Here is a 13,090-nt window from a genome sequence, read left to right on the forward strand (position 1 = left end):
GAAACCACTGTGGGGCACTAAGTCACAAAGGCATGTTTTAATTCACAAATGTGGGACAATGAAGAACATTGACCTCTAGCAAGCAAGGATTTTTAAAGGGACAAATGAAAGCAGTTGGTGGGGCTTAAGTTCACAAAGAAGTATAGTAAAGTATACATGAGGTCGTACACTTACGCTGGACGCATAAGCCCTTTATGAATCTGATGATGTTTAGACAAAGATGCCAGGGCAAACTAAGTGGAAGAAAGAAAAAGCCAGTAGTTTGGGATAAAGAAGGGCCAAATTGCGGTCCAGTGTGAAGAACTACCTGCTCTCTTTAATACGCTTCCGTGGGAACCGTATTGCCTCTGGTGTCCTTAGAAGACTTCTCCACATTCCAAAATGGCCATTAAGTCAACGTATATTCTATTCTAACAATAATTACGCCAGTTGGCTTTTTAGTGAATTGGTGCGAGCAACTATCCGAACTGGTCGGACGTATTCAAATGTATTCTAAATGTATACAATTTGTTCTGAATCTGCTGAAAAAATAACCTTACGTGTAAACAATTTTCATTTCAGTTAGGCATTGGAATTATTTCAAAATAAAATATGCAACGGTGCGCAATATGTACATCTAATTTATTTTAAGGTACATTCACATTTTTGTCTACTAAATGTTCTCTTATATCTTGTGAGACTGCTAACTGAGGTTCTTTGTGACTGATCTTCCTATCATAACGAGAAACTACTCCATGTCTAGCGCGTTCTCAAATTTTTAAAGCACGTCTTTCTTTCCTTTCTTTCCGGTACTCCGCCAATCGCAAACATGCTTCTCGGTTGTCATGGAGCGGTCTCGGCCTCGCGAGGCTGTCATTCAGTCGTGTGGGCCGGAAGTTTTGGTTGTTACGGCTGAGAGCACAGAGTTCTACTTAAAAAAAACTCGCGGGGAGAGCCACGGCGAGGTGGTTGGGGGATTTACTGTGCTGCCTTGGCGGGCCGGGTCCGGCTTCCGGAAGTTAGAAGTATGGACAACGCGTGACGGCCGGACCCGGCGCGGGACGCGTGGTTGGTAACCGATAGGAGCAATGGGGGCACTGGGTAGCCGAATGCGGCCTCCGCGAGCCCAGGAGCATGAAGCCACTTGTCGGTGTAGGAAGAGAAAGCGGGGTCTGGAGCTACAGTGCCCGTGCGAGAGTGACAGCGAAGACGATGGGGAGCTTCTTGACACCCCACGGAGGTAAGCAGGGCGTAGTGTGTGAGCATCTCCTACGTTTTCACTGCCTACGGTGAGCTACAGTTTACCCACTGGTCCACGAGGGGGTTGACCTTTGCTAGCCACGGACCTCACATTCCCTGTGCATAGCTGGCAAAGCTTCAGTTTGCTTATGTGTGCCACTTCCATCTTTTCAGTACACGTATGTGTGACCTTTCAATGCTTTATGTGTAATACTCTGAGTAACACTTTATAGTGAGAAGATCTATTCTTATAGTGGGATAAATATCACACATTTCTCCTTTTTGGCATGAAGTAGTTTATGAAACGGCCCCAACATGCATTAACAACTTATGAAAAGTTAATGGTCGATTCCTTTTCTTATACAACCCTGGTCCTTTACCATTTCCTCCCATTGTGTACTTCTGGGGCCCATGCTTATAAATACCTTCCAACCCAGTCGGATGATGGTTGACCCTCAAGACCAGCAGCGACTGTCTGCTGCCGTGAACCGGTCCCCAAAGACATCCTGGGGCGGGATGAGGATGGGCTGGCGGATGAGGGAGAGAGATAACTTTCTTTCCAACTCTGGCACCTGACCTGAATGTGTACACCAATAACCTCAGTTGGCAAACACCTTGTATATAGAGCCTTAAGTAAATCATATCTTGCTCTAACGTAGGGCTTGAGTGAGGGGGTTGGGTCGAAATACATCAGTTCACTGCTTGGATCACTACCTGTCCAACTAAGCAAGAAAGTGGTTTACAACTCTCAGCAGAATGATGTGGTCTAGCTGTTGTTAAACCTAATGTAACTGCACAGCTTTAAGAAAATGGGATGTCTCATGCTCTTTGATTTTGTTTTACAAACAATAATAACTATGAAGTACACATATGTAATTTCTAAGCGCTGAAAATAACACATACTGTTATTGCAGAATGCATGGTAAACAATTTGTCAACTCTGGAAGGATGGAAGAATGAGTGTGCCTTGCTGGAATACGAAGCCACAACATCAGTAATACCACATGTGCGAACAGGGGGCATTTCGCTCACTAAATCATCATGTGAGCATTTACCATTGTCATTTCTTAAATTAGTTCAATTGATAGCACTGCAGCAATTTAACACTACCCTTTACACAATACAATTGTTTATTAAATAGGATCCCAGGGAAACATGGCGTGCCTGGTAGAAACTGACTTGGAAATTTTAAAAGTATTTTCTGGTGTCATCCTGGTTGGAACATGCCTCGCATCCCTTGTAGTTCTTATTGATATTAGACGGCATCAGCAGGATGTGTGATTTATTCACTATCCAGATGGCATTACCTGTGTGACTCCCTGTAATTCTTCAGTTTAGATGTAAAAGTGACTGCACACAAAACAGTCCTGGTCGCTATTCACTGTGGGAAAGAGGGATGGTGTAATGCCCAGTGGAAGGCCGTGATGTGCAGGCCTAAGGGCCAGCCTCAGGAGAACTACACAGACACTCTCTAGTAGGTCTTCAGGACCACGTTGTTTTGGACCAACAAGATAAGAAGATCTTTGTATCTTATATTATATTATTCCCCTGACCACACGCCTGGCTGAGATGTCTGGAGGTGTGTACGGCATGTGTGCACTCCCCTCTCTCCTGTGTCATGTGAGCCATTACACATGGGTTATAACCAACTTTTTCTTAAACTTCTGAGTCCCGCACTTCTTTGTTGGTTATGCATTTAATAACAAATAACTGGACTTGTTTAACTTAAGCAGGTTAACCGCATGCACTTGCCATTTGGCAACTCTCCCTTTATTAAGTTCTTGCCCTGTTGCAAATACAAAAAATAATCCTTCTCCCTTGATGGCCCCCACCTTCCCTCAGCCAGCCTCCATTATAGCTTCTCCTTCTCTCCCCTCTATCACAGCCTCACTGCTGCTTTTCTGAGTAAAAACTATTTATACTTGATGCAACCGCTTGCTCTTATTTGTAGGCAGCATCCAGTGTCCTGCAGGGATCAAGCTTAGTGCAGAGGTGAGCGGCTGCAGCCTAGACTAGCCAGGGCTCTGTCCAAGTCAGCAGTGCTAAATTCTCATATAACCCAGTGGCGGCTAGTGAAATTTGAAATTTGAGGGGCCTAAAAACCGTACAATTGGTGAGATTTAGGAAATCACTAACACAATCTTGTGCTTTCTCTGATTCGGCCGCCAAAAAATGGAACTCTCCACCACCGGAGATTCGGCTGAATCCATCGACCAGGCTTTCTATAAGGGAGGTCAAAAGTATTTTTTTTAATAGATTCCTCCCAGACTGGATTGACCTTGAGTCAGCAATGTAACCACACTACAACACTTGGTTCTCTACACCACAAGCCTGCAACATAATTGCAGGTAGAACATGATTTAATTTATTTTCTTAGACAAAAGGTGTTATATGTATACACTTATGTTTTCAGGCTAACAGCTGACCTAAATACCTATATGATTGATTGCCAATGACTATTTGAACACTATCTACTACAAATGGTATGGTTTTTTTGCGTTCTCTTAGTATAGTCATAACTTCTTTCTCAATCACATTCACTCTTTTACCACAAAACCAATGAGTTTCTCTTTTCCTGCATGTTTTCCACTGTAAAATAGTCAACCTAGATTACCCCCTCACACGGTTGCCTGATTGTCTTCACTTATTCTCAAGGACACTTGCAATATGTTGTTACTATCATAAATGCCTAATTCTTGACCATCTCTATTGTTTCACTTGTTTCTTTATCATCTTTTTTTCACCACCCGGCACAGGCCTATCCTTGATATTTTTGGACTTGAAGAACTATATTTTTGGACAGCATGATTCCTTTTTTACTGTCCTTGGTCCTTATTCCTCGACCTTTTTGGGACTTCCTCCGCACAATTTCTTTGCACAATCTTTTGGCTTCCCGCTACCTATTTCAACATATTCAACACTTTATTTATTTTTGCCATCTAATCTCACGACATTTCTTTTTCCTTCCCAGCCTTGAGAAAGCCCTGGCCTACACGCCTGTGCGGCGAAACACGTGTTGGCTGGCCTAACTCACATTTTCCTTTGGACCTATGACTGTCTACATTTCTACCGTGTATTGTTCTTCTTAAATAATAAATTGGATTTGGAGCAACACTGATATTGACTTCAACTTTGTCTGATGAAAACCACATGTCTTTAGACAAAACAGACTCGGAGAAGTTTAATTGCATTTATCAGTTTGATCAACTCCTCTCTGCAAAGTGCATAAGTGCCTTGGAGGTTTGGAGAAAAGAGCTGTTACTGAAAACCCTAAGTGGCTGTGGTTCAATTACGGCTTAATGGGATCAAAAGTGGTGGATAAAGCTAAATTGTTCATTTCTACATTGGAAATCACATAGAAAAAGCTAAATGAGGCACGATTTTACATTTGAACATTACAGGTTGCAAGGAGGAACGCCTTCAACTAGTCCAATGCTGAAACATTCCAGCTAAGCCAAACGTTCCGCTTCAGGAACTGGAAGACTACCTTGTTCATACAAGTTGCCCGCCTGCAATTGTTGGCACAAATTGTAACTGTTGCCTTTTTTATCTCTACAAGTGCAGTGTTAATGAATTTGACTACCCTGCAAGGCAGCTGGCTGTCTTGTCCCATAATGTATTAAGAAGTCAACGCCTTAATTATACATTCTCCTAGTCTTAAAAAAACAAAACACTGCTTTAATAAAATGACCCTTAGTCTGACTACGTTTGGCCTCGCAATTCAGTCTTTTAGAAACATCCTCTGCAACGTTCACATGATTTCCCCCACTAAGTAATCCAGTTTACTGTTATGTCGCCCAGTGCTAGCAGTTGAAATCTGAGTGTCATAAATTTTGAGGCATAAATGAGTCATGGGTAGGTAGCAGGAGTGCCCATATTTTTAACCTTAAAAACTCCTTTGCAACCTCAGTAAATGACACTCTTAGTGAAGAGTTTTTTTGCTCATTGTTTGAAGAGCCTATATCCCAGTGCATCATCCCAGGCTTCCTTAAAGTTCAAATCATCTAAGATTTGAAGGAAGTTCTTAATGCCATGTGTTTTATGGTTCTCCTAGTATCTAAAGTAATCTTTCCAAAGTGCATTCTCAAGTGAATCTGGTTCTGCATTTTTCAGCATAAACACTACTTGGTAAATGATAGATCAGCCCTCCTAGTACAGTTGGCATTCCCACATTTCAGCCATAGCTTGCAAACTGGGGTACATCCGGTGAGCCCAGAAGAAATTGAACCAGTCATTTTAGGTACTGTACCAGAATAATGGATTTTATTTCTTGAAGTATTATCTAGTATTGCGGTTCTCTAGCTAAAGCGTTTACATGGGGTTCTAGATTCAGGTTTGTCTTCATGGAAGCCCATGAATGTAGTACATTAAATGATCGATGATTTGTAATTGAACAGTTTTAATGAATTAAGCCAAGATCGTACAGATAAAGAGCAATAGAAAGCTGGTTAGTTACAAGGAAATCAGTTTTTGGTGGTTTTATTTAATTTAATATGTTGATGTAATATGCAGAGCAGAAATATCGATGAGTGTCTGCATGAAGTAGATAATACTTCTGTGGAGGAGCTTTTCATATAGACCTAGGTGTCATATGTAAACGTAGTATATGTTGGAGTGATTCCAATGGCTTTGTCAAAAGATTGATTAGTGTTGTGGCTAAGATAGAGCATTTAGGAATCTCCTGTTGAAGACTTTGACATTAGACTCTGTTCGATACGATGTTTCATTTAAAGAAAGAGCTAGGCGTTGAAGTATGATAAAAGTGTCACCACAATAGCGTGATAAAGCCATCACGGTGTTATTTGGCAACACTGAACTGCTTGCTTTAATATGCATACAGTATTAACATGTAAAAAGTTGTGCAGCAACCAAGAAAGGTGTGTTTTCTTAAGTATGATGCACATCAGCAATGAAGTTATTCATTCAATAATATCTTCACACTTCAGCTTCATAACAGTCTTGAAATTGTGTAAAACAAACACTCTAATCTTTCTTTCTAGTATCTCTTTCTAAACAAATAATACAAAAATTGCCTAACTTATTTTACGTAACTCAAAAAACTCACTAATTTATTTTCTAATTATGCAATTCTAGAATTTTGCTACTTTTTCTTTTATCATCCTGTTTTGTGTTTAGGTTATTGCCTTAGAGAGGAAAGCGTAGGGGTGATATAATTGGGATCTGACTCACCTGGATGAGAATAGGGAGATACTACAAAACATTCTTGCTTTGTATGTCCACTTACCTTGCTATTAGTGTGAAGCCATTTTATTTCAAATCGTTAATGGTAGGAAACATCTTTACATGTTACATGTTTTCATTGTTGGTTGAAAGCTCCCATACAAGCCACACTGCACTGGACTTCCCGGGTGTCTTGTTTACAGTAATGTCTGGGCTTTGGAGGTATTCCAGAGGGGCATCTGACAGCAGACTCAAAAAACTCAGCTACCCAGGACCCAAAAATCAAACAAATTATCAGCTTTTTCCTTGCGCTTCCCACATGCATGTGCTCAGCCTTTCCTGTTCGGAAGATAGGCGCATGCATAGGTGCATGCACACACTTACTGTTGTATGCAGGAGAAGTGTGAGATCAGAGAATGCTACAGGATAGCATATACAAAAACATACTTTATGTGAAGAAAAAAAATCCTCAGAACTAGGAATTACCTCAACCCTAAACTTGTATTCTTGTATACATTTCTGAAATCCATGGCTTTCATTTACCCGCCATTTTTACTCATTATGATTTTCATTGTTAAGTGATACATGTTGTGTACAGTACACAATAAAAAAAAAATTATGTAAACAATGGCTCAATTGCTTGCTGTGGGTGTCCATGTGTTTTTTAATAAACCGCAGACATTATAGATCTCTGCGAATGAAAGAGTCTGGCAGGTGCAATGTTAGATTATGGTTGTAGATTGGCCTTCTGTGCAAAAAGTTAAAGATGAAAACTTTGTTGCCCACTTCTTTTATTCCCATCCTGCTTGTAGTCAGTTTATTTTTTATTTCAGTGCATTGTTTCATTTGGAACTCATTGAGCAACGTACACAAATAACCCCTTGCTAAATTCTGAGTTTAATTTTGTTTTTAGAAGGTGAGTATAAGGTATACTTTCTTGGGTATAAAAAACTGTACAAGCCTTAGACCTGAACTCAGAATTACCTGCTTTGAGGACCTTTTCTGAACTTCCTGGCTCAGACACTTCAATATCAATCTTAATCTTGAATGTGGCATGGTTGATTCTGAAACAGTCTCTGGCACTTTGATTGCAACCCCACCTTGGACTTGCTATCTGTGTGACTGACCAAACAATCTAAATACTGCACTATGATGGGTGACTCCTTTGCTGAATTATGGCTCTTTTGGCAGTGGTTACAACAACTTTAATGAAGCTCAAGTTACAGCTCCCCCTCCTTTATTTTTGATATGGAACCTGTTCTAGGGTAAAGAAAGAAAATGAAATGCTACTTGAGCACATCCCTTATACAGTTCAATTTTCACCACAGGGATGTTTTACTATCATTTGAAAAAAAAATATATAGGTTCTCCAGAAGCTCGTACCTCAGAAGATAGAGAAGTTGACATTGAGCATTTCTGTGGATACATACTTAACAGCTGGAGCTAGTAGCAGCTCACACTGGGTGCATACACGCATGGGTTAGGTCTACATCTCTTACATTCAAGACCAAGTCTTCTGATGGCAAGATCTCTTTCTCGACTGCCACTGATTAAATTCTTCACACTGATGCAGCTAGAATTGTGATGCACAGGTCCAGTAATTTATTAAACATATTGTTGAAGGTCTTTCTTTGATATTTCCTCCCTGTTCCACCCTCTTCCCTACAACAATTTCAAAAAGCATCTCCAGAACTCCTTCAAATGATTCATACACTTCTGTTTTTGAGCATTAATGAGCTACTTCAAGATCAATAGACCTGTAATTTTAGTCCTGATACTTCATTACTCCCAACGAAAATGTACTATCAGGCCTATATTAGTACTCCTGTAAGATCTGAAACAGTCGCTTCTGGTGAACTAGTCCCACGTCGTTACTTTGGCTCAATTTTTGGAGACGTTGCATGAAGGAGACTGGCTACCACTTGTAGACTTCCCAAATGTGTTCCCATTTTGGTGTCAGTACTATTGGTGCAGATGACTCCCAATTGCAACTCTGCTCCAGTGATTTTAACAAATGTACTTTTTATAATGCTGCCTAGTCTTTTGCTACAGAGGGTTAAGCTTTATCCCTGTCTTGACGACTGACTGATTAGCACCTTTAATCCAAAGAATATGGCTATGGCCAAGAACCTCCAGGTCTTGTTTGATCCTTTGTAGCAACTTATGGATCGCCACCAACTTAAACGAAAACTGGCAGCCGGTCACTTTTTCAAACTTTTCCACTGCTTTAGTCCATATTTCTCTCTTGGGTTGTCCCGTTCTTCAAGAGAAAGGGTAAAATTATTGAAAAATACTCTCATTCCCTTCTTGTTGAGATCAGTGACAGCACCTTAGTACAATAGGTTTTAGTGACTAATGGGTTTACAGGCCAGTCTCCTACATTCATGTAGTTACTTTTATTAGTATGAAAATGAGCCGCATGAAGTATAATCTGAACAGACATTGGGACCACACTCCAAGAACCTCATTTAAAAAATAAATAAAATAGTGAACTCTCTCCTCACCCATGATAGCTATGGAGCTCACTATCTTAACATGGCCACACATGGACTGTTGACACTTGGATTATTCCCTACAGCAAGAAAGTAGTGTGTACAGTGTTGTGAAAAGAACTGATCTGGTTCAGTTACTTTCTTTCATGAGGGTGAGCACCTGTCCAGAATTTCCTTGAACAATGCATTATGGGACTGCAGTTTGTCATTATTTGTTCAAGGGGTGTCTTTTGTATTGTAATTACTGAAAGCAGGATCTGCACCTGTGGCACCTCATGCTTCCAGCCAGTGGAGTACTGTGAAACCTAATCCATTAGTGGTGGGAAAGTGTGGGACCCTTGGATTTGTTGGGGGAAACTCATTATTGTATTAGTTAAGGAAAACTTTCTAGTTGCTTGGTGAAGCCCCAAGAGCAGAGATGGTGACTCTGTTGCAGTACTGCCTGGCCCTCTGTCGCAGCTGCAAGAGATCTGTGACTTGAATATTTGATGAAGGAACAACTGTGCCCCATGGTGATTAATTTTTACTAATTATCTGCTTTGCATTGTGCATGTTAATAAATATATATATATTTGCATACATATTTGCTGTTTATAGATTGAAGATTCTTTGTAAATGTTTCATTTCATTGTTGCGCACATATTTAAATGTTCACTTTCAGTTGTACTGACCTTCCTTGACGAGCCTCGCAGAGTGAATTATTAAACGTAATTCCTAGACTAAGAGTTGCATTCTAGAGATTCTTTTCAGTGTGTTTGTATTTTAGCTTGGTCAGCAGTGAAGCAAAACACAGGGTTTTCTGGTGTTATGCTCTGACCCTTTTTAAAAATATTTTTTTGGGGCACCAGGATAGATTTGCAAGCGTTTGGAAGCTTTGTGTTGGCAGTGCTTCATGCGCTGGTGTGCTCTGTACTTTCTTGTAGGAGGCTGCACTGGCTTGTAGTGAGTACCAAGGGGTCCTTGCACCTTGCACCAGGCCCAGTTATCCCTTATTAGTGTATAGGGTGTCTAGCAGCTTAGGCTGATAGATAATGGTAGCTTAGCAGAGCAGCTTAGGCTGAACTAGGAGACGTGTGAAGCTACTACAGTACCACTTAGTGTCATATGCACAATATCATAAGAAAACACAATACACAGTTATACTAAAAATAAAGGTACTTTATTTTTATGACAATATGCCAAAGTATCTTAGAGTGTACCCTCAGTGAGAGGATAGGAAATATACACAAGATATATATACACAATAGCAAAAATATGCAGTATAGTCTTAGAAAACAGTGCAAACAATGTATAGTTACAATAGGATGCAATGGGGAAACATAGGGATAGGGGCAACACAAACCATATACTCCAAAAGTGGAATGCGAACCACGAATGGACCCCAAACCTATGTGACCTTGTAGAGGGTCGCTGGGACTATTAGAAAATAGTGAGAGTTAGAAAAATAACCCTCCCCAAGACCCTGAAAAGTGAGTGCAAAGTGCACTAAAGTTCCCCTAAGGACAAAGAAGTCGTGTTAGAGGAATAATGCAGGAAAGACACAAACCAGCAATGCAACAACTGTGGATTTCCAATCTAGGGTACCTGTGGAACAAGGGGACCAAGTCCAAAAGTCACAAGCAAGTCGGAGATGGGCAGATGCCCAGGAAATGCCAGCTGCGGGTGCAAAGAAGCTTCTACTGGACAGAAGAAGCTGAGGTTTCTGCAGGAACGAAAAGGGCTAGAGACTTCCCCTTTGGTGGACGGATCCCTCTCGCCTTGGAGAGTCGTGCAGAAGTGTTTTCCCGCCGGAAGGACGCCAACAAGCCTTGCTAGTCGCAAATCGTGCGTTTGGCGTTTTTGGACGCTGCCGGGGCCCAGGAGGGACCAGGAGGTTGCAAATTGGACCTGAAGAGAGAGGGGACGTCGAGCAAGACAAAGAGCCCTCAATGAAGCAGGTAGCACCCGGAGAAGTGCCAGAAACAGGCACTACGAGGATGCGTGAAACGGTGCTCGCCGAAGTTGCACAAAGGAGTCCCACGTCGCCGGAGACCAACTTAGAAAGTCGTGCAATGCAGGTTAGAGTGCCGTGGACCCAGGCTTGGCTGTGCACGAAGGATTTCCGCCGGAAGTGCACAGGGGCCGGAGTAGCTGCAAAGTCGCGGTTCCCAGCAATGCAGCCCAGCGAGGTGAGGCAAGGACTTACCTCCACCAAACTTGGACTGAAGAGTCACTGGACTGTGGGGGTCACTTGGACAGAGTTGCTGGATTCGAGGGACCTCGCTCGTCGTGCTGAGAGGAGACCCAAGGGGCCGGTAATGCAGCTTTTTGGTGCCTGCGGTTGCAGGGGGAAGATTCCGTCGACCCACGGGAGATTTCTTCGGAGCTTCTGGTGCAGAGAGGAGGCAGACTACCCCCACAGCATGCACAAGCAGGAAAACAGTCGAGAAGGCGGCAGGATCAGCGTTACAGAGTTGCAGTAGTCGTCTTTGCTACTATGTTGCAGGTTTGCAGGCTTTCAGCGCGGTCAGCAGTCGATTCCTTATCAGAAGGTGAAGAGAGAGATGCAGAGGAACTCGGCTGAGCTCATGCATTCGTTATCTAAAGTTTCCCCAGAGGCAGAGACCCTAAATAGCCAGAAAAGAGGGTTTGGCTACCTAGGAGAGAGGATAGGCTAGCAACACCTGAAGGAGCCTATCACAAGGAGTCTCTGACGTCACCTGGTGGCACTGGCCACTCAGAGCAGTCCAGTGTGCCAGCAGCACCTCTGTTTCCAAGATGGTAGAGGTCTGGAGCACACTGGAGGAGCTCTGGACACCTCCCAGGGGAGGTGCAGGTCAGGGGAGTGGTCACTCCCCTTTCCTTTGTCCAGTTTCGCGCCAGAGCAGGGCTAAGGGGTCCCCTGAACCGGTGTAGACTGGCTTATGCAGAATTGGGCACATCTGTGCCCAACAAAGCATTTCCAGAGGCTGGGGGAGGCTACTCCTCCCCTGCCTTCACACCATTTTCCAAAGGGAGAGGGTGTCACACCCTCTCTCAGAGGAAGTTCTTTGTTCTGCCATCCTGGGCCAGGCCTGGCTGGACCCCAGGAGGGCAGCTGCCTGTCTGAGGGGTTGGCAGCTGCAGTGAAACCCCAGGAAGGGCAGTTTGGCAGTACCAGGGTCTGTGCTACAGACCACTGGGATCATGGGATTGTGCCAACTATGCCAGGATGGCATAGAGGGGGCAATTCCATGATCATAGACATGTTACATGGCCATATTCGGAGTTACCATTGTGAAGCTACATATAGGTAGTGACCTATATGTAGTGCACGCGTGTAATGGTGTCCCCGCACTCACAAAGTTCAGGGAATTGGCTCTGAACAATGTGGGGGCACCTTGGCTAGTGCCAGGGTGCCCTCACACTAAGTAACTTTGCACCTAACCTTTACCAGGTAAAGGTTAGACATATAGGTGACTTATAAGTTACTTAAGTGCAGTGTAAAATGGCTGTGAAATAACGTGGACGTTATTTCACTCAGGCTGCAGTGGCAGGCCTGTGTAAGAATTGTCAGAGCTCCCTATGGGTGGCAAAAGAAATGCTGCAGCCCATAGGGATCTCCTGGAACCCCAATACCCTGGGTACCTCAGTACCATATACTAGGGAATTATAAGGGTGTTCCAGTAAGCCAATGTAAATTGGTAAAAATGGTCACTAGCCTGTCAGTGACAATTTGGAAAGAAATGAGAGAGCATAACCACTGAGGTTCTGGTTAGCAGAGCCTCAGTGAGACAGTTAGTCACTACACAGGTAACACATTCAGGCACACTTATGAGCACTGGGGCCCTGGGTTACCAGGGTCCCAGTGACACATACAACTAAAACAACATATATACAGTGAAAAATGGGGGTAACATGCCAGGCAAGATGGTACTTTCCTACATTTCTAACTCCATCTGGCTTCTCTTTCCTCCAAGTTTTCCACAACTGCCCCTAATGCAAATAAATGCCTTCGTATTAACTGTGGCCGCAAGCATTTCCTTCCTGCTTTCTTGGGTTGCAGAACTGTAGATTAACCTTTTGAACTGCACACACAGAAGGGAATTGAACAGGGAGGCCAAGCACCATCATTTATGAGTATGGTTTTATTGTTTAGTGTTTGTTGTTGCATGGTTTTCTGCTAAGTTGATCTATGCTCTGTTGTTCTTAAGTGGCAATTCCCTCTGTGCTTCACAAGA

The 13,090-nt window shown here is 42.8% G+C and overlaps 1 protein-coding gene across 1 annotated transcript in view; it reads left to right on the forward strand.

The window, feature by feature from the left end:
* The first annotated feature begins 858 nt into the window (after positions 1 to 858).
* GMCL1 (germ cell-less 1, spermatogenesis associated) overlaps positions 859 to 13,090 on the forward strand; it is a 556,440-nt gene continuing 544,208 nt past the window's right edge. The window contains exon 1 of the mRNA XM_069214203.1: positions 859 to 1,219. Coding sequence (XP_069070304.1) covers positions 1,068 to 1,219 — 152 coding nt within the window. The 5' untranslated portion in view covers positions 859 to 1,067. The remainder of the gene's footprint in view (positions 1,220 to 13,090) is intronic.

The sequence above is a fragment of the Pleurodeles waltl genome, chromosome 11 (assembly GCF_031143425.1).
Source record: "Pleurodeles waltl isolate 20211129_DDA chromosome 11, aPleWal1.hap1.20221129, whole genome shotgun sequence".
In the NCBI taxonomy this organism is placed as follows: domain Eukaryota; kingdom Metazoa; phylum Chordata; class Amphibia; order Caudata; family Salamandridae; genus Pleurodeles; species Pleurodeles waltl.